Raw genomic sequence first — 27,820 nt, 5'->3', positions numbered from 1 at the left:
CACGCTTAATTACCATGCTGTTGCACAACAGTCAGACATATATGATTTGAAAACTAACATCATTTCAAGCACATGCATGCACACGAGTATGCTCCCTGGAGCAATAGTAGTGCAGAGACATTCATCTGCAATACTACAACATCACCTATGATATTATATATATGATACTATCATCAATAACATCACCTGGCCCAACCGCCTGATGACAAAGAAAGACTTTTTGAACCACAACTGATTCACAGTGCTTTGGCCTAATGTAGCAGCCTGTGATGTGGTAGCATTATACAGAGGCAACAGACAACTTATGTCTGCATATGATGCTGCAATTCGTGTTTGCAATGAAGACCATGCGGCCCCAGGTACTGTGCAAAGTTGCTTTGCCAAAACATATATAAAATAACTTCAGCATCCCTAATGAAAGACTCAACAAACCACTCAACACAAAACACCTCTGACTTTATTTTGTACGCTTTAGGTGTAACCTGTTTTATTTTCTATATTAATGCAGCTGACAAGAAAGATGTTAGGCATGCACTCATATGCAACGATATTATACTGTATTTACACAATTGAGATGGCAATGTGAATAGACATATGTAAACGAATAAACATGTAAAAACATTTTCAGTAGAAAGTATGTGCGATATGGTATTGTGCTAATGTGCTATTCAATAGAATATCTGTATGTTACCTGATCTTGCACATCCCCGTGTCTCACACACCCTGCATGTAATTGTATGGAAAGAAGCTTCGTCTTTGGTTGCATAGTAGGCCTGCTAATATATGTTTGTCTACAACTATTGAAACTGTACTACTATAATGTCACGGAAACTATGTGAGCCTTCTGAATTCCGCCTCCCTGACTGCTTTATGTGAATGTGATTGCATCTTAAGGAGGCCATCTCATCGGATGCAGTGATAGCCAGTCCTCTGAACACCTGGCTGCTGTTCAGGAACTCCAATAAGGGAGAGCCCAAGAGGTCCAGACATCCCAAAAGACCATCTAAGGTGAGTGGAGCTCAGGCTGGGGGCTTCTCAAGAGGCTGAGGCTTGGTTACGGATATGCAGGTATGAGAGCGATTTAGTCACTCAGGTGTGCTGTGCAGTGAGTTCATTCCGGGTTGATGTGAGTGAGAGTGGAGGAGGAAAGGCGTTGTTTTGGGTTTGTGTGCCTGGACTTGTGTGGAGGTGTGTTGCATTTTGAGCGTGTGTGTGTATGTTTGTGCGTGTGTGTGTGTTTGTGCGTGTACGCACGCACGTGCGCACGTGTGTGTGTGTGTGTGTGTGTGTGTGTGTGTGTGTGTGCGAGCGTGCGTGCGTGTGTGTGTGCGCTCATGCGAATACTTATTTTTCTTTCTGTTTATTTGTTTGCGTGTGAGTGTGAGTGTGAGTGTGAATGTGACTGTGCCTACAAGCCCTGTCCCAAAGTGGTGGAGGGCCATTGGCACCATGCCATAGTGGAGGAGGGCACTCCACTGTGTAATGTTGCAGGAAAGTGGGACTCCTGCCTTAGCACAGCACAGGAAGCAGATGTGGGTGACATTCGTAACTGCAGAGGCATGAGCCATATTTCCTCCTCCAGAGCCCAGAGGCAGAATATGGCGGCTTTATACACCTAGCTAGCTGTTAACAACATACCTCCATACCTGCGATTCAAGAAGGCGCACTTTGTCACTCACGATGATAGATAAGTCAACCAGTTGTAGACCACATATTAAATGAACAATAAAATCAGAATTAGGCCTACTTTAATTACATCAGTGTTGTGAATTATATTTTTGACCGTAGACACTGTGTGATGGGGTGATGTTGGAATTTGGTCATATTATCATTTCATTTGGGCAATTGGTCATTGTACAAGTGCAAGTGCCTAGCGCAAGTTGGAGGGGTTGCATGTTCATAGTGCTGTATGGTGGTGAGTGATGACCAAACTTGTCCCTGATATATATGTTTGTGTCCCCCCCACTCAAACAGCATGGTCTCCCCGGGCCCCCTGGACCTCCCGGCCCACAGGGCCCCCCAGGGCCACCGGGCCCCCACTACCCGCTGCAGGAGGCCCTGTTGCAGGAGTTCCAGCTCAAGCTCAAGGGTATGTGTCTGCTCCAGAAACTTTCATCTGACAGATCCGATAAAGCCAGGCTGGATAGGAGTTCAGTGAGCAAGTCTGCTTACTGTAAAACCGATTTACAAACTTTCACTTTTCATTCAAGCGAGATCCATATTTGGAAATGAATGTAGCAGCTCATCCTGCTGTAGAAACAGGAGGCCAAGTGCTGTCCATCAGCTAGTTGGGCAAGTTACTCTATAACAGTAATGCGTTACTGATTACATGCTGTCTTTTCAAAATAACCCTTACTCTACAATATTTCTATGTTTAAAATGTAAGGCCTAACACTACTTTTACATTTCTTTAGTTACTCTCGGCAAAATAACTTAATATGGATCTCGCAATTTACAGTGAAAATCAAGCTCATGAGTCATGACTATTTCACCTTCCATCCAGGAAATATTTCGGCAGCATGCAGACTAAAAACTATCAGATTCTGCAATAGCTTCTTTCTGACCCACCACACTGAACACCATTAAAATTCAGATAATGGTACAATGCATTGTAACTTATACTTGGCATTGTAACTAAGTAAATATTACAGATTTTTGCCCCGTAATGTCTTACATTACCTAGTTACATCAAAAAGTGATGCATTACAGTAATTTACCTTTGTAACTACTCCCAACGCTGTCCATGGGTAGGTATAAGCAAGGAGTTATCAGCTGTTGCATTCACCGGTGATCAAAATGCCTAAACAGTAAGACATGCAACAAAAGATTGAATCCACTGAATGTTTGTAAGTTAGGCCACTGTGCAAGTGTTTTTTGTTCTGTTTTGTTTGTTTGTTTGTTCATTTTGTTATGTGCATTTGTGGGCTCTCTCTCTCTCTGTCTCTCTCTCTGTCTCTCTCTCTCTCTCTCTCTCTGTATGTGTGCTTGTTTCAGTGTGTGTCAGTGTGTCTTTCGTGTATGAGGAAATTCGTCCAGTCTCTGTCCTGCCTGATGTTTAGGATGTCTCACTCATTTGTTGGGGAGGCTGCTTGTCTGATTGTGGGCTGGTCTGATCCCTTAATAGGGGTAATTTTCTGGGACGTGGATGTGACTTGGCTTGGATGGAGAATTCCACAGATTCCAGATTGTGTGTGTGCGTGTGTGCATGAGGGAGAGAGAGAGAGAGAGAGAGAGAGAGAGAGAGAGAGAGAGAGAGAGAGAGAGAGAGAGAGAGAGAGAGAGAGAGAGAGAGAGAGAGAGAGAGAGAGAGAGAGAGAGAGAGAATGAGAGTTTGAGGGAAGGAGAGAGAGGGAGGGAGGGAGAGAGAAGAGGGAAACAGAATGAGAGAGAGACAGAGAAAAAGCGAGAGAGAGAGAGAGAGAGAGAGAGAGAGAGAGAGAGAGAGAGGGAGAGAGAGGGGGGGGAGTGTTTGTTCGTGTGTGTGTGGAATGAGAGCTGGCAGGCGGCCAGAGAGGCAGACACAGGTCTGTTTGTGCTCTGTTGGAGTAAGCTGCAGGCTGTTCTGACAGCAATATAAAACATAAAGGCTCTTATTCACACTACACAGCAGAGTGGCGCCACACTCGCTCTCGCTCCTCGCTCTCTTTCGTTCTCCCTCTCTCTCTCTCTCTCTCTCTCTCTCTCTCTCTCTCTCTCTCCCCCACCCTCTCATTCTCGCATGTTTGCCCACAAATACTTTCCCTCTCTCTGTCTTGCAAAAACACACAAGCACACAAACACACACACACACAACCCACACCCCCACAGACATTTGAAAACTTTTTCCACTGAGGAGTATCGTTTGGAGAATAATTTCCTCAGCCAGGTGTCAAAATAAAGGTGTGTAATGCTTACCTCACAGATGTGTGTGTGTGTGTGTGCGCGTGTGCTTGCGTGCGTGCTTGCGTGCGTGCCTGCGTGCGTGCATGCGTGTGTGTGTGTTTGGGGGTGGGTGGGGGATAGGCTTGAGGTGGCAAGAAGACACATGAATTTTATTTCAGTCTAAAACAGTCCCAAGGGTGTTTGCAGAACATTGTTATCTGACTTAAAGGTGCACTGTAAGATGTGGCCAGAATAGATACTGCAGCTATGCTTCTCATTGAAATGGTGCTGCCTTTTGCCAAATTTAATCTTTTCATGAATATTTACCAAGTAATAAACCAGTATTTACAGGTATGAGCGAAGTTCAAGTAGGCTTTGCAGCTAAAAATGCCTATTTCTGGAAATTCAAAATGGCGGACCATGGAGAAGATCCCTGTTTTCATATATGAAAAGTGCAATTTTCTCAGTCATAATACTTGGAATTTGATGGTGGTGGTAGTATTTGTTAAAAAAGGTAACATTTGTGAATGGGCATCATGGATTCTGGAAATAAACTACTAAAAATCTTACACGCGGCAACGCCACAGCTAAAACAGACAGGCGCACAACAGAATGGTAACAGAGTATACATACAGTATGTTGCCGCAAACCACTTAAGTCTCAAACCGCATATTACATTGAGGTTTCAATCGATGTATTTTCTCTCTCTCTCTGTCCTACAACTGATAGAGCTGGTAGGATCGCAGTGTCTCTTCTGTGACCAGCCCCCCCGTGTGGTCACAGCCTTCCACTGCCGCCTGCATCACAGCCTGACCGTGCCCCGCCGCAGCCTGCAGGAGCTGCAACCCTTCAATCCGGTGAGCCCCTCCATCCACACCTCCGCACCTCACCTAGTCAGGACAAGAGCAATGTGAATATCGTTTCTGATCTCTCAAACAATCGGGAACTCCACCCACTTTGTCAGGAACTAATCAACCGATAGCAAGCCAAGGGAGGTGGGTCAACAATGCTGTTTGGGAAGCGTTAATTGCTATGCTGTAGGTCAGACCAAGTCTCCAAGAAGAAAGAAAAGAAAGACCAAGAAATCGTGATACACAGAGTCACCCGCACCTCACCAGCATCACCAGCCTGCATGCTCGCTAGGTCTGTAACTATATTGTATCGAATAAGAAGAAAGAAAGAAAAGAAAGACCAAGAAATCGTGATTGATTGATTGCTTTATTGACAACACATCAGTTATCTTCTATTAGAAGCACTGTTCTTCCTGTGGTGTGATACACACTCACAATACTGTATCGCAATGCAAAAAGGCAGTATCATGATAAGATTTTTGAAAGTTCTGTTACCCTTCAGTGCAGAAAACAACCACATGATATGATGTGATCCGTGAGTGAGTTGAGTGAATCGTTACAGCCCTAATGCTCGCACATCACCACACAGACAAATGCTCTCCCGTCCCAACACCTTACGTCTCCACACATCTTAGCCCAAACATTAGCAGGTTTAAGTCCTATCTCCAGAAAAATGGGAATAGAATAGAATAGAATAGAATAGAATAGAATAGAATAGAATAGAATAGAATAGAATAGAATAAACTTTGTCATGCCAGCATGAAAATTGCCCTTCAGAAAAAAAAAACACAAATAGACACAAATAGACAAAACACACATTCAAATCGCTGCATCCATGTCGTGGCCAACCGGTAGGGCACTCGTCTACCATGCGGCTTACCTGGGTTCAATTCCCGGCCCAGGTTCTTCACTGAACCCTCACCGTGTCTCTCCCCATTCGCTTCCTGTCCACTTCTCACACTATCCTGCCGAATAAAGTCGAGAAAGACAAACAAAAAATCTAAAAGAAAAGGAAATTGCATTTGCTATGAAAGAATGTTTATAAAAAAAGCTGTGAGAGTTCTTGATGTTGACTTTGATGTCTTCCACAGCCCACAGAGACGGAGCAGTCCCACCAGAGAGGACAGGCCTTCAATGCCAGCAGCGGCCGCTACACGGCCCCCATCTCCGGCTTCTACCAGCTCACCGCCAGCCTGCATATTGGTACGTCAAGAGAAGAAAGGGGGTCGTGGGTGTCAGAAGAAAATCAGTGGGGTAAACCTTTTTCCTCCTCTGGAGTTCAAATACAAGACTGCCCCCTCTGCTCTAAACGACAGGTTGTTTCTGTGGGAAACTTGACACACACATGGATACACCAATTACACCAATACACCAATACACCAAGAACACTACACATTACCAGCTGCATTTGGTATTTTAACAATGGCTGACCCTACCGTAGGGCCACGGTATGGTGCTCATTTACTATGGCCGACCCAGGTTCGATTCCCGGCCCGGGTCCTTTGCCCTTCCCCATCTCTCTTTCCCAACTTACTTCCAGTCTCTCCTCCACGGTTCTGTCTGATAATAAACAATAAAGGCTTGAAAAGCCCCCAAAATATGCCCCCCTAAAAAAATGTCTAAATCTGATCCGATCCAGACAGTATGACATTGTAGCACTCGAGTATGAGGAGCTGTTTTGACCGTTGGAGGTGACAGTCAGTGGAGGCCCGTGGGCTGTATGGCTAATCACAGGTCCTGCAGCAGGGCCGGCCCTTCTCGATTTGTTGCCCTAGGCAACCCCTACGCGCTAAAAGTTTGCAGTTGCAATTTAACTTCTTAAACAGTGCAGGGGGCGGCGAATGAGGCATTGTTTATTTATTTTAATGTTGATTTACTTTCATTGTGTTGATTGGGATGATGTATTATATTCTTCAGAATAGATTAGATTAAATTAGGTTCGTTTTATCCCTGCTTTTCCGGTGCGGCGCCCCCTTCTGGAGTGGCGCCCTTAGCATTTGCCCATACTGCCTATGCCAAGGGCCGGCCCTGCCCTGCAGAGATAACGCCAGCCACAGTTCTGAGGAAGAGAGGTGGGGTCTGTTCCAGAGAAAGAAAGGAAACCTCCCCATATACGTAACATTTACACCAGGGGTGAGGAACCTTTTTCGTTCGAGGGGCGGGCCACTTCAAATTCTTCCAAGGGCTGTAAAAAAGTCCTCCTGGGGCCATACTATGAACACAAACCAGGATTTTCCCCCTGCACTTTAGGCCTATATTGAAAGCAGTCACCCTTAAGACAGACCCCACATTCTCTAGGTCCCCTGAATATAACGTAATTGTATTGCAAATGTTATTTCTAAGCTTCCTTTACAAAATATGCCATATTTCATGTGAAGCTGCATAACATTCAAATGATTCTGGGCACCGGATATAACAGCCTCGAGATAGGTTCCCAACCCCTGATCTACTCTGTCCAGGCATGCTTAGTTTCTCAGTCTTGTACTATGTGCCTTCAGTAAGTGTGTTTGTGTGTCTCTGCACGTTATATTCTCCAGAGTCCAGTGATACACACCGCAAGTCTCAATCAAGGCCCAGAGACAGCGTGAGAGCTTCCATTTGCATTGAGTCCCTATGTCAGAGCAATGTGTGAGTACAAATACAGAATACACATAGACACACACACAAACACATGCACACATGCACACATACACACATATACGTACACACAGTGGTGGACTTACTATTAGGCAAACCTAGGCAATTGCCTAGGGCCCCGACCATACCTGCCCTCCATAGGGGCACCCAACTGTCATACTAGTCACGGTGAACACACGAAAAGAAGGTCTGATCTTAATTTCATTTCATTTATTTAAAGAGATTGAAGATATATACAAGACACTAAAATAGCACCCAGCTCTTTCCATGCCAATTGCTGATATGTTTAAAGAATTACTCTTGAGGGCCTCATGCTTATATTTTGCCTAGGGTCCAAAAGTGGCTAGATCCACCTCTGCACACACACACACACACACACACACACACACACACACACACACACACACACACACACACACACACACACACACACACACACACACACACACACACACACAGCCATAACAATACTCATAATAAACACTCTGCATTTATTGTCGGTCTTGGTGTGAAGTCAAGTCGTTAATGAAAGTGCTGTAATTTGTTTGTTATGACCACAGTTCTCTGGAGACAGTCACTGGAGTGGGCTCAACAGGCAAAGTATTCAGCGTCTTGCTGACAGGAACACTCTACTTACAGGTAAGGTGGAGCCAAGCATTAAGCGCACACACACACACACACACACACACACACACACACACACACACACACACACACACACACACACACACACACACACACACACACACACACACACACACACACACACACACACACACACACACACACACGCGCGCACACACACACACGCGCAGCACACACACACTTCTCCCAAATGGCATGTTAGGAAAATGTGGTCATTATATAAATCAGGCTCAGTCAGCCACATTTACACACAGACACACATACAGTCTCACTCACACACACACACAGACACACAGACAGACACACAGACACACACACACACACACACACACACACACACACACACACACACACACACACACACACACACACACACACACACACACACACACACACAGGCGCACGCACACACGCACGCACGCACACACACACACACACACACACACACACACATTCCTAAGGTATATGGTGCTAACTGCCCAACTCTCCTCAACAGGTGTGTATAATATAAACCGATGATTTTATTTCATACATACACAGACACATGTACCAGACAGAGTCAAAAACATTTGCTTTTTACCCCCTTTCAATCACACACGTATGCAAACATGTACATACGCACGCACGCACGCACGCACGCACGCACGCACGCACGCACGCACGCACGCACGCACGCACGCACGCACGCACGCACGCAGGCACAAATACAGTAGATTGGCAAGATCATTTCTAATCATTTGTTATCATTTTTCCTTCCCTAGGGAGGCGAGTATGTCTCTGTGTTTCTTGACAATGGGACAGGTTCTGCGCTTACAGTTCTTCAAGAAAGCTTGTTCTCTGGAATCCTTCTTGGAGTCTGACACAAATACACATTCGCTCAAATGGACACAGACACAGACACAGACACACACATACACACACACACACACACACACACACACACACACACACACACACACACACACACACACACACACACACACACACACACACACACACACACACACAGTACGCATAAACATACACACACATACAGCACCTCCCACACACACACACACCCTTCATGGAGGGAAAATCAAACCACAAAAGTTGCCCGAGGTTTTTAAGAGGCTTTTGGCATGCCCGTGTGTTCTCTTTGGCTGGATGAGCTAATCATTTGAGAACAGGGGGCAACAGAGAACAGTAATACCGTAATTGCAACGAGGAGGACTTTCCAGGCATCTACAGCATACAGACCCTAAGCAGCAGGGCCGCTGGCAGCTTTTGCTGGGCCCAGGACAAAAGTGATCTGAAAGGGGCCCCTACCCAATATATACAATGTAATGGGGACCAAAATCTGGGCCCCCTATCTCCCTGGGCCCGGGACAACATACCCCTTTGTCCCCTCCTGTCGGCGGGCCTGCTAAGCAGCTTCAGCAATTATCCATAACACCGTTGCCAGGACAGCAGGATAGTGCGCCGCTGTCTGTGTCATATTTGCAAATGGATGGCAACGTGTTTATAAGGAAAGGTTGTTTATAGAGATGTATTTTTTTTAACGCTGTGTTGTTTCCATCTAGCAAAACCCTATGAAATCCTGCTATATTTATTTTCCATTGCTCTCCAAAAAAAAAAAACAAGGTGTAGATATTTTGTTTCTGTGTTTGATAACGTTTGTAATAAATCATCTTATGAATTCTGTGACGCAGGTGATGGTTTATTAACAGGCTTACACAGGAAATGACTCAGAATAATATTGCCAAGTTCAAGGTTGACGTCATAATTGAATAATTGAAACTTAACAGGTATGTATTAAATGTAATTGTGGTCAGCTGCGGCAGACGTAATGGCCTGGTAATTTGACATTCTTGTAACTGTATGACTGGCCTGATGAGAGCTGTTTGAACAAATACAGACATGAGAGGGCTGAAGACGGTTTATACTGCAGAGGATTGTCAGTCATCATAAAAACAGTTGATAGTGGATTCCAGTACAAGCCCCTTGGATTCCGGTACAAGCCCCTTGGGTGAATTTAAGGCATAGGGTTTAAGGCATAGGGGCTGCTGTCTGCAAAATATGTTCTGCCTTCTCCTTTTCCTATGGTAATCCCATATGAGGATTTAATAGTCAAACAAAATAAGTAAGCAGTTCAATGGTGATTTGTGAGTATTTGTGTATGCAATAGGCCAGCTAACCTGAATTTTGACATGTTGATTTAAAAAAAAAAATCCAGTTTATATTTTCAAGCTCTCAAGCTCTAAAACCTCGGCGTCACTAGGTAACATTCTCATGTCACCGCCACCTCCCATCCCCTCACACACACACACACACACACACACACACACACACACACACACACACACACACACACACACACACACACACACACACACACACACACACAGACACACACACACACACACACACACACACACACACACAGACACACACACAAACACACACACACACACACACGCACAGAAATATGATGAATGTGGACAGTGTGCTCTCGGGGTGGATGAGTATGAGGTCATTACACTCTTATAGTGGCGCCTAGTGTTTGGCCTAGTGCCTAAAACACACTCCTTCACTCACAAACCTACGGAAACACACACACACACACACACACACACACACACACACACACACACACACACACACACACACACACACACACACACACACACACACACACACACACACACACACACACACACACACACACACACACTTTGCTATACCTTCCAGGGAATATCTAACAATCTAATTACTCGTTTATGGTGAGAGTAAGACCGAATTACCGTACAAGGACTGTTTGCTGTCAAACAGAGTGCCGAGAGAAAAATGAGGACTTCATAATGACAAGGCTATTTACCTCATGATGGTCTTACTGAAAGCAGTATCCCATTAAACTCTCACCCTATCTCTCAACACACTGAACAGGCAAACACAGAGGGAGATGGAGGGGAGAGGGGAGAGAGAGAGAGAGAGAGAGAGAGAGAGAGAGAGAGAGAGAGAGAGAGAGAGAGAGAGAGAGAGAGAGAGAGAGAGAGAGAGAAAGAGAAGAGAAAAATATACGTATATAATCACTCTCCTTTTGTCCTAGCACACTCACACACTCAGACACAGACACAGACATAGACACACAGACACAGACAGACACACACGCATGCACGCACGCACGCACGCACACACACACACACACACATACTTTCCATAAGTGATCCATGTACCAGTATTTCCCAGTTAATTGCCTGAGCTGTTCTCAGTCAAGAATATAACAATTTCTCTAAAAGGACAACTATGTCCCCTGAGATGGCCACTTTAGCAAACTTTATGCCTATCCCACCTCTCTCTCCTTTTCTGTTTCGGTCCAGGTAAGCCCCCATATACAAGCCAACAATTGTGTTTGTAACTATCCTTGAGCCTTGTCTCTGAGACCCTATTCAAAAACTGTTTGACTTCCCACTATAGACCACGAGATGTCTGCCGTTGATAATAAAACAAAACAAAACAAAAATGTTATTTGGGGTTCAGAAACTACGTCAAGGGAACAAATCATCTCTACATGCTACAATTTTATCTCCCTTCATCTCTCTTATCCAAAGTTTCCATTCTCTGTTTTGTCTTCCCTCTACACTACGGACATGCATGTTTAGCTCACTGATGATGACTCTCTACCTCCCTCCACTGGCTAAAACAATGTCTGTCATAATTCCCCACCAAAATCGATATGCTTTTCCAAACTTGAAAAATGGGGAATAGCAAATCTTTGCATGTCCTTTGCATCAGGATTTTTTTAAACAAATAAATAGTTTCAAAAAGAGCACACATTCAATTTGGACAAATTTAATAGTTGATGACACTGATGAATCAACGTCATTTAAACACTGTACTCTTCCAAAGAGGTCATTATTCATCCATTTTCACTAAGCCACCCGGTTGAAGAGGATTCATCCATGGACATTTTTTTGTTGTTGTTGGGGTGAGGGGGCAGAGAGCTTTTAAAATACATTTTTATTACCACCTAAAAACAGGCACATGCATTTGTAATCTGTCATTGATTGGACCATATGTTGACCCCTATGCAAACAAACAATGACAATGACAATGGTTGAGGTAGGTCTCCTGGCAAATGTGTTTGCGTTAACGGAGTAAGAACCTGTTACATAATAGGAAATCACCCCCTGCAAAGCTGTGACTACTGACAAAACAAGAGTGCTTGTTAAGGAAAAGAGAACCAGCTCTCTTAATTCCAGGGTGGTAATTTGCCAACATGAATGGTCCTTACTCATTAGTAGAGGTACTGAGATTGTATCTCAACTAAACCTGAGATTTTTGTCTGGTAAATATGAAGGCTGGTACTCAAAAGTCAAGACACAATACTCATTTATGCCATTTTGCCCTTTTTCCGCCAGTGGATCTAGAGCCCAACTCTCAGTAAATAGAAACACTGATATACAAAGCCAATGCTAAACACCCATGGCCTTATGAAAGACGCATGACACTGGCTGTTGGACATTACATTGGAATCATTTGTCCTTTCACATGCCTTTTAGGATCACAATTTTATATCAGTGTGTGTGTGTGTGTGTGTGTGTGTGTGTGTGTGTGTGTGTGTGTGTGTGTGTGTGTGTGTGTGTGTGTGTGTGTGGCTATGTATCATCTGTGTTTTGCTGTGTTTGTATGTGTGCATGTGTGCATTAGGTTTTCTGATGGAAGAGACAGATTACTGTCCATTTCACCACACAATATAGCCAAGAACATATGCATAGCCTTATGTTAAAAATACCTGAGGAATTTGACATATAACATCAAATATAATTCTTCCATGTTCTTAACCTGAGACGCTTTCGCCTGTCTAGAGTGGTCCAGATCTTTCTCTCTGTCTCACCACTTAGAGCCGTATCTGGTGGGTGCTCTAAGCAACCTTTCCCTCCCATATATCTGATGGAGCCCAGTAACGGGCTCTTGCTGGATGCGATGGGCTCCAGAGGCGTAGTAGCCACCTTGACTGTGTTCTTGCCATAAAGCCTCTTCTCATACTCCAGCAGCTGCTCCCAGAAGCCCGCGTTGAGTCGTATGCCTGGGCGGCTCTCCTGCACCTGGCCGTGGGCCTGCCGCAGCGTGAGCCCCTTGTGCTTCATGAGGTAGGCGATGACCAACGTGGGCGAGCGGCTGAAGCCCACGGCACAGTGCACCAGCGTGCCCCCGCCTCGATTGCCGTGGATGCGCGCCGCCACTCGCTCGAAGTGGTCACCCAGGCGGGCGCTGGGGAGGTCGGGCACGGGGACGCGGACACACTCCACGCCGGGGTACGTGGGGCAGGCGTGGGACAGCGTGACGTTGATGATGAGGGTTATGCCTTTGCGGGTGAGCAGTGCCTGGTTAAGAGCGGCGTCGGCCCCACTCAGGAAGAGTGAGGGGGTGATCTGAGAGACAGACATTGTTCTGCAGGAAAACAGATACCTATCAAGGCACAGAGCACTGATAAAAAGCATGGGAAAACATGCAAAATGACACAATAGTATCTCAACCCAACTTGAATGGAGAGAATAACCAGGAAGACAATCATTGTGGCACAGGAAGATGATTGGTGGCCCAGTTTTACTAAAGTCTACAGGATGAGGTTTTACTGTATGCGTATGCTGATGAAGAGCATTGCAAAATAGAGTGGAATGGCAAGTTACACAAATGGGCAGGGAAGCATGAATAGAGCTGATATTATCTTAAGCGATTGTGGTACACAGGAATGCACTGTAAACAGTCTACTCAATAACATCCTCCACAGGCTACTCTCAAGTGTAATACGAATTGAAATGAGCCCCTTGTATCCTAAAAGGCAGACAGCCCTGTTTACAAACATGTATTCCAAAACAGCATAGAGTGCTGAGGAGAACATATAAATTCCAAAAGTATAAATTCCATTGCCTAGGCTCTCCCCTGGCTGGTGGTCGTACGTCATTATTGAAGGCCATTTGTTTACATGTGCACATGCACACGTGAGCAGAGGGACAACGCCTTTCCTTTACTTGTTTATGTGTTGTTTATGTGTTGTTTATGTGTTGTTTGTGCAAGGATCAAGGTTCCCAAAACTGACCTGGTCCCTCGTGTGGTCTTTGCCTCTTCGGTTTGAAGGGGCCACTGCTAAAGACTTCAGGTAGGGAGAGGATTTTCTCTTTGGCTTACTACGAGACCCTAAAAAGGCTGTGAGGTCAAAATGGCCAATGGAGAGGGAGATTAAATTTAGCCTAACTCAGCAACTGGACTAGCCCGAGGGAGACGTTTGCCCACTCATCTTCCTGACAGCTGCATTCACTCACTCACGTGTACTAGACCTACCAGATATTCCATATCAGTATGATGATTAATAATAATAATAATAATAATAATAATAATAATAATAATAATAATAATAATAATAACAACCTAATTTGACTTAAGTGACTTCACTGGGACTTGGAAATGGTCCTAGCAAGGCCTACCATCGTATTTCTATAATGTAAATATGTTTAGGAGTGACTGATATAGAGCTTTCACAATTCATTTTCGTTCACAAAAATAACATTAAAAAAAAATTGTTACAAATCGTAAAATAATAATTATTTTAAAAAACAGTGACGCACTCTTTCCGTCATTCAAATGCGACTTGCCCAACTCATGTCGCATTTTTGTGACAGACTGGATTGTTTTGCATCCACTTCCTGTTTTCATTCCACACTCCACAACTTCAGAAGGAACATGGCTGAGTTGAACCGACAATTACAAGAGTACTTGTCGCAGTCAAAAGGGGCGAAAACGATTTCACAGTCCAGCTCTAGCACAACAATAGACATAGATGAAGCGGATTCCGTTCCTGGGAGCTGGTTTGGAAAGTGGTCAAGTCCTTTTTCAAATCCCAGCAGCCGCGGATCTACAGGCCAAGGGACGAGCAGCGGATTTTCCTGGCCATGGTCCTCGGAACCGGATCCTTGTTTGCCGGGTATGAGCCGCTCGCAGAGGCTCGTTGCTTTTGGGACTTGTATATTCTTCTCAGCATTGTGCTTTGGACTGTCAGCATTGTATGCACCTTTGCTCTTGCTGAAAGCGCGGAAGTTCGCGCTACTTTGGTCGTTAGGCTCTCTTTTCGCTCTCCTTGGCGCAGCGATACTGCGAGGACCCAGCAAGCTCATTGCAACACCGACACCCGGCGCCGTGGTTTACCTTTGCTCCCTCGGAGGCACTCTCTACGCCGCTCTCAGCCTTCACAGCACTCTGCTGACAGCACTGGGAGCAGCTTTTCAGATCGCTGCGATCGTGGGTTACGTGGTCGCCTTATTACCTGGTGGGACAGCAGGGATGAGATTTGTTGGTGGAATGGCAGCCTCGGCCATCAAAAGAACTGTCACGGGTAAAACCATGCCAATCTGATTTGGTGTTATTGCGAGGGTACTATGGTAGAAAGCGCTTTGCTGTGCGCGCTCATTGCTTTATTACATGGTACATCGGACAGTCTCTTTGTAAACCAACAAATAACCTGGTAAAATGTACAAAGACAATGTGTGCTTGCTGCAAATTGCAACATATGGACCAATTTATGCGTCATCGATTTTTGACAGTCGTGGGACCAGAATGTGAAATACAACTCTCAAGAAGGGCAGACATGTCTAACACGTTTGTAAAAACTGTGACAGCAATTTCTATGCGACATTCCAGTAAATAATCAACCGTTATTTTTATTTGATTAAATTATGGGAGGTGACTTTTGTTTTCACAAGGGAATTGATTTTTGAACTTGTGTGGAGTGAACCAACGCGTACCCGCAGGCCTGCTATTCAGTCAACATGTGATGGTTAACAAGATGTTGAATGTTGCTATGGTGGCTTTTTAGGAGCATGATAACACAAGGTGTGAAATTATCCATTGCAAGTGTGTTAATTTGATCAAAAAAGAACCTTCACCTACAATAAAGTGGTGAAACAAACACTCATGTGGCATTTGTTTGTTGAGACTGTAGCTTGTGACTGTAATCCTTGATGTCTCACCAGTAAAGGCATGTACACCACCAACCCAGTGAACTTTTACTAGTGACAAATGTTACATAATGAGGGACAAAAACCATAGGTCCTTAATTTGAATAGATTTTTAGAAATGTGGGAATATGGAGCAGCAGGAATATGCTGTGGGATTTATGGGCTTAAAATGAATAATCTTAGTGACGTGAGAGGGGAGGGAACCAACGGGCTGTGGGAACATAGGCACGCTCCCACATGAGCCGTGCCACTATTTTATTTTCCATGCACCCCCTTTCACAACTCGATCGGGTGAATCCCTAAACCATTTCAAGTTCTACAGGCAGCATCATGCATAAACATGTCAACAAGAAAATAACACAATTACAGAAGATCAATCATCATCAACTAACTCATTTTTTGGTTAACTTTCGTCAATTTATTCAATTATTTTGTCAATTTATTAAATTATTTAGTTTTGCTACACGTTTCGGACAACCTGCTGCAGGCCCCCAGGTGTCCCCCGGCCCCCACTTCGAAAACCATTGGCCTAATCCATCCATTCAATTTTGCAGGTCTCAAGAGGTTTGTTAAAGGAAACTAGCTAACGTGCAGCACTATGAAGACAAACAAAACAAACAGGTTAGAGATAAAGTAATGAAGAAATGTAAGGTAGGTTTATACAGTCATAATGCCTTTAGTCTTGAATGATTAAACAGTGCTTGGGATTTAAGTTAAAAAAAACAAGCACTGCTTAATCATTCAAGACTAAAGGCATTATGGCTATCCACCAATACCTGACAAGGAAGGGACCAATTATAGAACAGGCACACATACTGATGTTGGTTGGTTACACTGGTGTACTGAGGTTATGTGCAGTTGTAAGGCGAGTTACCCTAGAACGGCTGATTGAAGGTGCACCATACTAATATTGTTTAAACATTAGTCTTCTCTGTAAGGTCCTTCATATTCAGTTGTATCAGTGGATTAATTTATTTAAAATGTTATATTGTTATTCTTATATGGTGCAAAAAAAACCCAACACATCTATACTTGGAATATTTGAACATTTTTTATTTCTTCTCCATTTTCTCATTATTTATTTTTTAAAAAGACAATGACTTTTTAATTTTTAAAAAGACAATGACAAACATCAATGAACTGGACTGACTGTGCAAACTAAACTGTACAAACAAAGCCACCAGCATTGATTTTCAAGAGTAGCTTGGTAATGTTACAGAATCATTTTGTTCCATTATTTTTTACATCGAGTTATCAGCCCTGGGAACAGAATTGCCATAGGCTCATTATTCACCAGCATCTAGTTTCAATCCATGAACCGCACCGTCCCATTTTTCCTCTCTGGATGGAAACTAGTCTCAGGTCTGGGATTGGAGGATGTGTCGCAGACCTGGCCAGGAAGTGGGGGGTAGACCAGGAAAAGTTGACCTGTAAATCAGTGCTTCTGAGGACACACAGGTGGAGGGGCAGCAAGTCAGTGCACGGTGACAAATGAGAAACCTGCCCCCACACGGCTATGCACCATATGAGATCTGACATGGAAAAAAACGCTGGTCATGAAACTCGAGACACCAGAGCACCACCTTCCCATTAAGACTCAACCCATCTGTGTCCACCCCGCTGAAAAATACCCACGCAAACAAACACAAAAAGTAAAAAGGAAAAAAACAAAACCCACACAAAAAGGTGGAACTTGGGACTGGGTGAGCATTGTCCAGATTCTTGTGGCAGATATATGTGGGCCCCTAGTGATGCAGGTTGAGAGAGAGACAGTAGTAGTTGAGTCCAGTCTCTTAGTTCCTATCATTCATTTACCACTTGCAGGCCCAAAGAACCAAATTGTCCAACATACCGATCACCTCCAGTGAAAAGCCACTCCAGAGTGAGGAGAAAAGTCCCACCCCGATCATGGCACCCTGTCAGAGATGGATAGTGTACAATAGCGTGTCCAATAAATACCACTCCACCATCCTGTAGTAAGGATGCGGTCATGTCAGTCAGGGCTCTGCTAGGCGTGCATGGTTTTGTTGTGTGTCGGTCGGGATGGGGTTTGGTTTGGCTCGTCCCAGTCAGGAGGCCCCAGTCCTGTCCTCTCAAGTCCTCAGTGGCCTCTTGGTCTGGAAACTCTACTACCGCCCCCGGCCGCCCCGCATGGACCCTCGCCTGGTGCTAGGGCTGGGGCCGCCCCCGCCCCCTCCTCCTCCCCGGTCCGCACTGCCGCCCCGGCCCCATCCGCCGCCTCCTCTGCCGCCACGGTTTCCATAGCCGCCGCCCTCCTCACGTGGTGGTCGACCTGTAGAAATGAAACACACCAACATTGACGCGGATGTAAACCATGCAAAAAAAATAAATTAAAAAAATGTCAATACCTATATGACTTATTTTCACATCGACACATCACTGGCCAGGACAGACAATCAAAATATCATTTTGATGAGATGAGAAATGGGTGGTAATGTGACCATGTTATGTAAAACCTGTACTTCCTTGATCAACTGCAGCCTTTATTAGTTGTGCCCAGCTTTTATTATCTTGTTCAAATGTAGCTGAGAGTTAGCCTCAGAAATCCCAAGCGGCTTTGAACTAAATCGTTCCGATCTCAAAGGCACCATGGATTTCCCCCCAAAAGTGGGGTCCTGAGCAAGGCAACCAATCAGAGCGGGGAGGGGTGGAAAGGCGATGCCGCGTACTACAAACAGAAGCTTGCAGTTCGTTTTAGCAGATACAACTGATACGATTGCCTCTATGGACTACATTATACATTCGTAACACCCAATAAACCGCCAGGGGCAATCATAACACACATCTTTCCTATGAGAAATTGCAGAGGTAGCCAGACTCTCACTAGTAGTAAGATAGTCTGGTGTTATTCAGGCAAGCTGGGAGAGGACTTTTACACAGTGCTCATCAAATTGTAAGGGTGGTGCCCAAATGGTATTTAGAATACAATAGAAGAGGCTGCACAATGCATGAACTGTTTTTTAAATGACTGTACAGACACATCTTTGACTCTCAGCTAGGTCTATACAGGCTTTATGTGAGAGAATCTGAAGTCAAAAATTATGTCAATGTTCATTCCTCACCCCAAAGTGCAGCGTTTGTGCATTTCCCCCACTGATTTGCACACAGCACCAGACATAGTGTATGTACCAGCAGCAATGTACCAGCGGAGGTATACAGCATCTGTATAACAAGTCTACACCTGCAAAGCTCTTGGAGGGAAATCTCCGAGGCTGACCGGGCGAATAGACCGGCCGTGCCGTGACGAGATTCAAGCGACAGGGAATCACTTCTGTTCAGCAAGAGCGATACGAGCGATTGAAGCGACTAGAGTATGTCCGTTAAAAGCAGAATGCAAGCATTCCAACATTCCCATTGGCTGTGGCGGCTGTCGCCGAGCGGCGTCATAGCTAATTTGCATAATATTCCCAGGACTTCAACTACAAACTGTCGCTCTCGACGTGCGAATCAGCTCTAGTCGCCCGAATTGCTTGTCACGCGACTCAATGCTCGCTCGCTCAGGTCGCGGCCAGTGTATTTGTGCAGCTAGGTTTAGAAAGATGTGGAGAAGTATTCTAAGATGTGTTCTTTACCGCAGGGCGATAAGTGTCGATGCAAGTACAGCTAGGTCTGGCGTGTGACATCACATCTTCACTTTCAGACGAAATGGGTTGGTGGCAAAAATCAGAGAAGAACATCAACTTGCTACTTTGTACTAAATAAATAAATACCTAACCTGCCTCAGTAACCATAATCTGCAAAAAGTTAGATTAGCTATTCCATGCAATATGAAAAGTCTAGATATCACTCAATTCAAATGTTGTGCGTTGCATATGTTTATGTATGCATTCACTGGATTTAAAAATAAAGGAAAAAGACAATGTTTGCAATCTGATGTACACATCACCGATGAACTGGACGAAATTGTACACACTTGACACAAATGTACTGAAATGGGAAACCCTTCGTCCGACGATGAAGTGACTTGAAAAACATGGAATGAGCAGAACAGGCCATCGTATCGCATACGACAACATCAGTTTTGCAATGATTGAGACGTTGGGCTCTTCCACTTACGCAAACGAAAAATGTCTCATCTGAAAAAGATGACTACTACTTAAGCGTAAAAGATGACAGGTTCACCTCATTGAATATGAGGCAGACTACACAAGATGATGCGTTAACCTCTGGTCATCATAATGCTCTCTTCAGTGATACCATCTGATTGCTGTTTTTGTTAACATTGATGTAACTTTGCAAGTATACAAAACCTCAGAGGAGTAAACAAATTAAAATGTCCCAACTTTTTTATAATACTGACCGTCTTTGTCTACCTTCTGAGTTTAATTCCGTAAAAGTAGCTATTCAGGCAAAAGAAAGCTTGTCAGGTTGTCATGGGAAATCAGACGATCTCTCCATTGATAACACGGGGACCCTGCCATCTGCAGTCAATCTGATGGTCACATTACAACGCAAATCCATCATCATGCCCAATTAATTTCCCACTCAGCACATGGTTTCAATTTCTGCCATACAAATCCCTCAACATGGTGACTTGGCATCCACTGAGTAAAGGGTGATTTATGCTCCGAAACCAACTTCACTGCGTCATGATGCAGACAGCCACGCAGTTATTTTTCCCCCCTCCCCAGTGACTTGGTGTGCACCCCTGAAAATGTGACTGCCCGCAGACAGCGACGCAGCTAACAGCAGCAGGAGCCGCAATGATTGGTCCTCTCGATCATCCTGCTCTGTCCTCGAGAACAAAAAGCTACTTCCTTGTTCTAACCTTCCTCGGACTGTGAGCTCTTCTTAAGTTACCCGTGCTTTGTAGTTTCATTTATTTACACGAACCAAAGACAACACGTGCACTTGCAAGTTACGATGCTGAAGTTATATCGGGACAGTTGAACAGTGTTTCAGAGGAAACATTTCGCTTCGTGCGACCTATTCTCGACGACAAATGAGCCACTTCTTTGTTCCAAACTACCGCGGTGGCTGCTAGTGCGATCAAAAATGCACGTGACATGAATATTAAATGTTTCATTTGCACATTGTCGTCGAGTCTGTGTAGCTACAAAACAACAGACACGTCTAATTACTCCTTGTAGTTGTATGGAAGGCAGCTTGAACAATCATCTCGCTGCCACTACCGGTGCGACGGATATGGATAGCGCAGACCTAGAATGGGGCAAAAATCAAAACTAACTGCGTTGACTTGGCTGTGTCGGCTGAAAAAGAGAGCATAACCCGCCCTTAACTCTGCATAATTTCACCCTGCCACAGCAACCCCATTCCTCTCCCTCTCCCTCACCTGCTCCTCTCTCCTCTGGCCCAGACATGTCCATATCAGAGGTGCCAGGGCCCTCATGCCATGGCCGTTTCCGTGGTGGCAGGGATGCCATGTCCATGCCTTGTAGAGAGGAGGGGCGCTCTCGGCCGCCAGCTGACGACGGGCCGTCATGGTGTTCCTGCCGCGCCCCCTCCCTGTAGCCCTCATGACCTGAATGCCCACACATACACCGTCCGTGCGTGCACAGAGATATGCGAGCATCCACACAAATGCAGAAAAAAAAAAATGTACGCACACACACAGCCGGAACACACACACAAGATGGTTATCAGTTCCGTTGAGCTTGGCTGTCGAAAATCAATGTGATTTAATGAGTGACCTTAACCAGAGCTGAGTGCACAGAGCTCCACTGAGTCCACTGGCGATTGATCCTTCAGTCTCAGTAGGGCATCCACTCAGCCGGTCAGTGTTACCTCAACTATACCCTGCCCTAACCAGCTACATGTACACTACCTAATTCAACAACTCTACCCCAAAAATGAAGAAGTGAAGGTGTGAACACACACACACTATGGCAAACGGCACACAGCCCTTAGCATCTAGGTTTACCTGGGTCTCTACCCCCTGCCCAGCCCTCTGGGTTTCGTCCTCCCTCAGTGTTTCCCATACATTGAGGAAACTATGGCGGCCCGCCATAGTTTAAATTTGGCCGCCATAGTTTCCGAAAATGTAAAAAAAAAAAAAAAAAAAAAAAATTTTTTTTTTTTTTTTTAAACGATTTCCGTGTTTGTTAAAAGCGATTTCAATTACGATTTCCTTCGCATTTTCCTCCTGGAGTATACCACAAGTGCTTGAAAGAGAGAGGGATCAAAAGCCTTGTCAAGTTGTTGTAGTTAACTTGGGTTTGGGAGCAATAATTAAAAAAAAACCTTCCGAGAAGGGACAGTTGGGATGAGTTTACTAACACTCCCCAGGCTTTGTTTTACAGTTGTAATGAGTTAGGTGACAGGCCTTCATTGACAAGGCAGAGGAGACATCGGGCTGCATATAGAAATGAATGTGTAATGAATGTGAATATAGACATACATGTGTAATATGTTGTTCAGCCCTTTTAATGGGAGGAATTTTGAAAAACTGACCTTGTGACCAGCACCCCTCATGTAGAATGTGTGTGTGGAAAAGGCATAGCCTACCCTCTTAGACCCTTTTTGTTAATGCGTTAACAATTTCACAGCAATCTTAAATTCTTATCTCTGCTCCTATTTTGTTTTATTATTTTTTTCATTACATAGACCCCTGCATGTGTATTATGTAGCCTTATTTCTCAAAATATAAATGGCTGAAAGGTAGGCCTGTAGTTTTTCCATGGGCCAATGTCATACTGTACTCCTTGTTTTGCCGTTTTACATTTACACTGCGTGAATAACCCCCCCCCCCCCCCCCAAAAAAAAAGGCCAGTGAAAAGACACCCCTCACCCCCCCGGACAAAAAAATCCCGGCTGCCCCCATAGTTTCCAAAATTTCTGTGGGAAACACTGTCCCTCATAGTGAGGGGGATACTCTTCAAGGGTGGGGAGCAAGCCCACCCTTCCACCTCCTGAGAAGAAACATGACCCATTAAGAATGTGCCACTATACTTCCGCGCCGCTGAATGCACACAGCAAGCACACAGGAAAGGAGGAAGTAGGAAGAAGTAGAGGAGTGGATGGAAAGATGATGGACACACATTCATGGCATATGTATGGTACACACATACACACAAAGAAAACAAAGAAAGTGACAAAATGGCTGTTGAATGTAGATGAGTAAAACATGTGTCCCATTTTGCTTACTGTTGCGATTCCCCTGTCGTGAGGAGAAGGTAAAACGGGGCCATAGCAGCAAGTCAACAGTCAAGCGGACGAATTGATTTTAGTTCATTCACCTCTAGGTGGGCCTGCTCCACGCGGTCGGCCTCTTCCTCTGCCCTCCCAGCTCTGGCCAGCGTCCTCCTGCGGCTTGAAGCCGCCCTCTTCTCCTCCGTACTCTTCATTGAACCCTCGGTTACCATGATGGGGGCCTCCTGGTCCGCCCCTCCGGTACCTGAGAAGAGGAGACATAACATGAAATAATAATTTAAAAAAAACACACACTTGCCAGAATAATCACTATACTGGAGGATAGAAGTGAGGGACACATTTGGGATTCTGTAAATGTTAGGAGTTGGAACGAGAGCCAGAGAAAAGAAACCCTCACCTATTTAAAAACAATATATATATTTTTGAGGTTTTTCAACTTTATTTAGACAGGACAGTGAAGAGTGGGACAGGAAATGAGTGGGAGAGAGAGAAGGGGGAGGATCGGGAAATGACTCGGGTCAGGAATCGAACCCATGCTGCCCGCGTAGCAGTCCAGTGCCCAGCCGACTAAGCCACGACTGGGCCAAAGAAACCCTCTCCTAACCATAGCAAGGAAAAAAGACACAAAAGCAAGGGCAGAGGGGGGAAAGACAAGTACCTGTTGTGACCCCTGAACTCGCCGTCATGTTGTTGGTACCTCTCCTGGCCTCCTTCCCAGTTCCCGGAGGAGCCCCCAGGCCCAGGGTGGTTCCTTGGATCCCCTCCCTGCTGGTAATCCTGGCTGCCTCTCCTCCAGTTCTCTTGGCCGTGGAAGTTCCCCTCCGAACCCTCGAAATCAGATGGACCGCCGTGTTGGCGGCCCTCTCTGCTGTCGCCCCAGTACTGACCGCCTCCTTCGGAGCCATGGCTTGGGCCCCCTTGCCCTCCCGGACCCCCTGGCCCGCCGCCCGGACCTCCAGGACCGCCCGGACCACCTGGCCCGCCGCCCGGACCTCCTGAGCCCTGTGGTGGACCCATGTGGTGATTGGGGGGAGGCCCACGACCATCTCCTTGAGGGAACGTCATTGAACATCAAGAGGAAATGGGGAAAAGAGACAAAGTGTTACTTTTGTGCCACTGACAAGCATGGCATGCATCTCAAGAGAGAAAAAACAAGAGAAGAGGCCAAAGACAAAGACAAAAATAGCAAAAAAGAGTGATCTAGAAGTATTACCGTTGGGTCCCTGCTGTGCCATGCCATGCATCATCGATTGCGGCCCTTGATTCTGGCCAGACTGAAAAACATTTAGGACATGGTTATAAATGACACATCAATTCTGGAAAATTACTGTTGCAATAAATATAATATCTAAAGCACAAGGCCTTCCACTGCCAGTAACAGTCTTGGATTACCTGATTAAATTGTCCTGGTTTACCCTGCTGCATGTATGGGGGTGGCCCATGCATGTTACCCGGGGGTCCTTGCATATTCATAGGAGGTCCCTGCATGTGTCCTGGAGGTCCCTGCCCATGCATTCCTCCCGGGGGAGGCCCAGACATATTGCCCATGCCGTGCATGTTCCCTGGACCCATCCCTGGACCTGGAGGCCTGGGAGCATTGGCCATTGGAGGACCCATCATGCCTCCTCCCTGCATAGGCCCCTGAGGGCCAGGGCCCGGGCCCATCATGTTGCCATGGGGCGCTGGCCCTCGCATGTCCTGGTGCATCATCCCTCCCTGTTGCGGCCCCTGCCCATCCCTGGGTCCCATTCCCCGCGGTGGCATCATGCCACCTGGAGAGTTCTGCATGCCGCCTCCCGGGGGAGGTCCTGGCATGCCACGTCCACCACCGGGCGGCATCCCGTGATGACCCTGGGGCCCCATGTTCCGTATCGGCGGCCCCCCTGGGTGCCTCTGCATGCCCTGGTGGCCGTGAAAGTCCATAGAGCCCATCATGCCCTGCGGGGGTCCCTGTGGGCCTGAGGGTCCCATGTTGGGTCCCTGGTGTCCCATGAACGGGCCGCCCTGCATGCCACCGGAGCCCATGGGCGGCATGTTGGGCGGGGGCATGTTCTGTGGGGGCATGTTCTGGGGGAAGTTGGGGGGTGGGCCTGGGGGCATCGGTCCTCCCTGACCGGGGAAAGGGGGCATCATCCCCGGCTGGCCACCAGGGGGAGGCATGCCCTGCTCAGACTGTATCTGGGCCATCCTCTCGATCTTCAGTTGCTGCGGAGAGAGAAAAGCGTTTGAAATGGGACAGTTTGAAATGGGACAACATCAGCAGACAGAGTCACCAATTATCAAATGAAACCTAACAAGACAAGCATTTCTTGTTGCGGTTCATATTGAAACAGCTTAAATGCATTGAAAGATGAGTAGAAGGGTCCTCTCACCTCTAGTAGCATTGGGTTGGTATACTGCAGAGCTGCCATCTCCTGTTCAATCTCTGCTTGCGTCTTCTTTTTGCCATCCATCATCTTCTCATCCTTCATCATGGCTTTGGGCATCTCCGAGGCAGGCAGTACTGGAACCTTGTTCTCTGACCAGGCCTGGTAACAAGTAGAGAATGTATAATGCATAGTACTTTAAAAACAAACAAAAAACACATTACACTATGGAAATGGCTTTGGATAAAAAATGTGTCAGCAATGATTGGCATTGATTTTAAGTCCCTGGAGCAGTGTGAGGTCAGGTGTCTTGCTGCTCAAGGGCACTTCAGCCATGGATGGAGGTGTAGGGAGAGGTGAGGGTGGGATTCGAACCTGCAACCCTCTGATTTTAAGTCCACCACCCTAACCATCAGGCCTTGGCTGCCCACATACTTGTATGAGAAACATTACTAACTGGATTCAGCTTAGGGGTTGAACAAAACATGGCCGGTACAGAGTAAGATTGGTGCAGTACCTGCTGGAACTGAGCAGGGATGGGCTTAGCGTACGGCACTTTCTTCTGTGGAACTTTCTTCAGGTCTTTCTGCATGAGGTCCTCCATACCCCAGTCCAGCCCCGGGATTGTCATCTCTGCCTCAGGCGCTGGCTCTTTGTCTGAAGATTGAAAATTTACAACAGGTTAAGCCTTTCTGTAATCCTTCAGACAGACCAAGTGCAAAGTTGCAAAGACAGATGGTGGTAGTTTACTACGTGACATACTGCAGGACACCAGTTCCATGAGATGCAATTGTGAATTTGAATACACTCATGATATGGGCAGAATAGGAGAGTAACAAAGAAATAGCCACTTACTAGTCTGTTCTTGTTCCATGGCAGCTTTGAGCTGTTCTGGTATTCCCATGCCAGGTATGGAAGCCATATTGTTGGCTTCCATATTGTCATCTGTAATCACAACACAGGGGTGATAGTGAAAAAAAATCCTGAGCCTGAACTTTTTTCCTGGTCGGGGAGGGGGGGCCGGGGGACGATGGGACATACTGCATATGAGACGTAATGTAGGCCTTATTATTATTCAAACACATTATTCAAACATTTAAGATAATGTTTTCATTTTTGCATTATTTCTATAGTGTTATTCACGAAAACACAGATCATTTCCCTGTTGGTAGGCTACAGCAGTGTTTCTCAACCTTTTTTTAGGCGAGGCACCCTTTCAATTCGTGAAAAATTTCAAGGCACCCCAAACCACTGACTAGCATTAACTTATCAATTTAGACAAATGTATAATATTACATAATTTATTTATCAGCCATGTTTCCGCGGCACCCCTGAGGGGGTCCCGCGGCACCCCAGGGTGCCCCGGCACCCCTGTTGAGAAACACTGGGCTACAGCACTTGGCTGAAAGAAACTGACCACCACGTTCAATTCTAGCTGTAAAAACGAATACCAACGTATGCAGTTAGAAATGCATTCTAGGCTTGTGATGTTGCACTAAAGTTATTGAGGTGGGTATTGAACCAATGCAACATTTCAACACCAGAATGCATTTCTGAAAACATGGTGCATATTTTACCACATTGAATTAACTGAAAGCTACATATGTAGCAGCCATACCAAGACAGGTCAGTAGGAGGCAATACTACTCCAAAGTACAGTAACTACACTCTGTCCAAAATAGAGGAGGTGATTACCAATTAATTGAGCAATACTTTTAAATGACATGACATTTGCTGCAAGCTGATAAGTTTCATTTTCATTGGGACATTGCTCATATAACTTGTATAGGCTACTGGACATACGTTTATATAGCCTACTCGTGGCCCCATGGTCTACCTATAACCACAGATTGTTTAAGGGCTGTGCTATAACCCCTGCCTTTCCGTTGTAGGGAAACGCCCTTTAATTACCGGTACATGAAATATTTAGGGCACAAGCGCATGATAGGCTACATGCAGGCCCACGTTCACATCGCATATTTCGACTCCACGGATGACAGAACCAGTGGTTATTACGGACAGGACAGTATATATAGCCTGTGTGACTACTGCGCGACTTTCGCATTGGGTTGTAGTCAATTAAAATGAAAATCACTCGCGTGTACACACGCCCATTACAATGTACGAGTTGAAAAGATAACAGAAAGCAACAAAAACAAAGACAGGACCGAATTAAGCTACATGAAAATAGCACAGGGCGTGAAGATAAGATGAACATTCACTGCAGGTGACACCGTGGTGGCCACATGAACGCAAGCCAAGTATTTGAAGTTCATGAGAGTCTGATATTGATAATTGCCCCCTGCCCGAGAGTAGGGATTAAGTAGCCCAGAGCGTG

The 27,820-nt window shown here is 45.6% G+C and overlaps 4 protein-coding genes across 10 annotated transcripts in view; 2 read left to right on the top strand and 2 right to left on the bottom strand.

Moving 5' to 3' along the window:
- The window catches only part of si:ch1073-184j22.1 (erythroferrone), an 11,526-nt gene extending 1,252 nt beyond the window's left edge, over window positions 1-10,274 (top strand). Inside the window, exons 2-8 of one of the 2 annotated variants that reach the window (XM_063218831.1) lie at window positions 895-1,008; window positions 1,975-2,089; window positions 4,591-4,718; window positions 5,804-5,966; window positions 7,250-7,340; window positions 7,910-7,988; window positions 8,756-10,274. In XM_063218831.1, the coding sequence (XP_063074901.1) occupies window positions 895-1,008; window positions 1,975-2,089; window positions 4,591-4,718; window positions 5,804-5,966; window positions 7,250-7,340; window positions 7,910-7,988; window positions 8,756-8,854 (789 nt within the window). In that variant the 3' untranslated portion in view covers window positions 8,855-10,274. The remainder of the gene's footprint in view (window positions 1-894; window positions 1,009-1,974; window positions 2,090-4,590; window positions 4,719-5,803; window positions 5,967-7,249; window positions 7,341-7,909; window positions 7,989-8,755) is intronic. The other variant, XM_063218832.1, reaches the window with a different exon arrangement.
- wdr33 (WD repeat domain 33) overlaps window positions 5,602-27,820 on the bottom strand; it is a 36,810-nt gene continuing 14,591 nt past the window's right edge. The window contains exons 13-21 of one of the 6 annotated variants that reach the window (XM_063218824.1): window positions 26,338-26,427; window positions 26,000-26,139; window positions 25,489-25,644; window positions 24,509-25,321; window positions 24,330-24,390; window positions 23,775-24,165; window positions 23,203-23,360; window positions 21,300-21,488; window positions 17,013-18,278 (exon numbers count right to left, since the gene is read on the bottom strand). In XM_063218824.1, coding sequence (XP_063074894.1) covers window positions 18,115-18,278; window positions 21,300-21,488; window positions 23,203-23,360; window positions 23,775-24,165; window positions 24,330-24,390; window positions 24,509-25,321; window positions 25,489-25,644; window positions 26,000-26,139; window positions 26,338-26,427 — 2,162 coding nt within the window. In that variant the 3' untranslated portion in view covers window positions 17,013-18,114. The other 5 variants (XM_063218826.1, XM_063218828.1, XM_063218830.1 and 2 more) reach the window with 5 other exon arrangements.
- si:ch1073-184j22.2 (dual specificity protein phosphatase 18) lies at window positions 11,086-14,324 on the bottom strand. The gene is made up of 2 exons (XM_063220220.1): window positions 14,074-14,324; window positions 11,086-13,424 (listed from the first exon to the last, which is right to left on the bottom strand). Exon 2 carries the CDS (start codon window positions 13,418-13,420, stop codon window positions 12,788-12,790), a length of 633 nt encoding a protein of 210 aa, XP_063076290.1. The 5' UTR covers window positions 13,421-13,424; window positions 14,074-14,324; the 3' UTR covers window positions 11,086-12,787.
- sft2d3 (SFT2 domain containing 3) lies at window positions 14,622-15,938 on the top strand. Its single transcript, XM_063218833.1, has one exon. The coding sequence runs from the start codon at window positions 14,634-14,636 to the stop codon at window positions 15,381-15,383; it is 750 nt and encodes a 249-aa protein (XP_063074903.1). The 5' UTR covers window positions 14,622-14,633; the 3' UTR covers window positions 15,384-15,938.

This window comes from Engraulis encrasicolus, chromosome 16 (genome assembly GCF_034702125.1).
Source record: "Engraulis encrasicolus isolate BLACKSEA-1 chromosome 16, IST_EnEncr_1.0, whole genome shotgun sequence".
Taxonomy (NCBI): domain Eukaryota; kingdom Metazoa; phylum Chordata; class Actinopteri; order Clupeiformes; family Engraulidae; genus Engraulis; species Engraulis encrasicolus.
This window is presented reverse-complemented; position numbering and strand designations above follow the sequence as displayed.

Bases quoted from the DNA above. Each gene is read 5' to 3' on its own strand.
- si:ch1073-184j22.2 (XM_063220220.1), bottom strand. From the start codon at position 13,420: ATGTCTGTCTCTCAGATCACCCCCTCACTCTTCCTGAGTGGGGCCGAC.
- sft2d3 (XM_063218833.1), top strand. From the start codon at position 14,634: ATGTCGCATTTTTGTGACAGACTGGATTGTTTTGCATCCACTTCCTGT.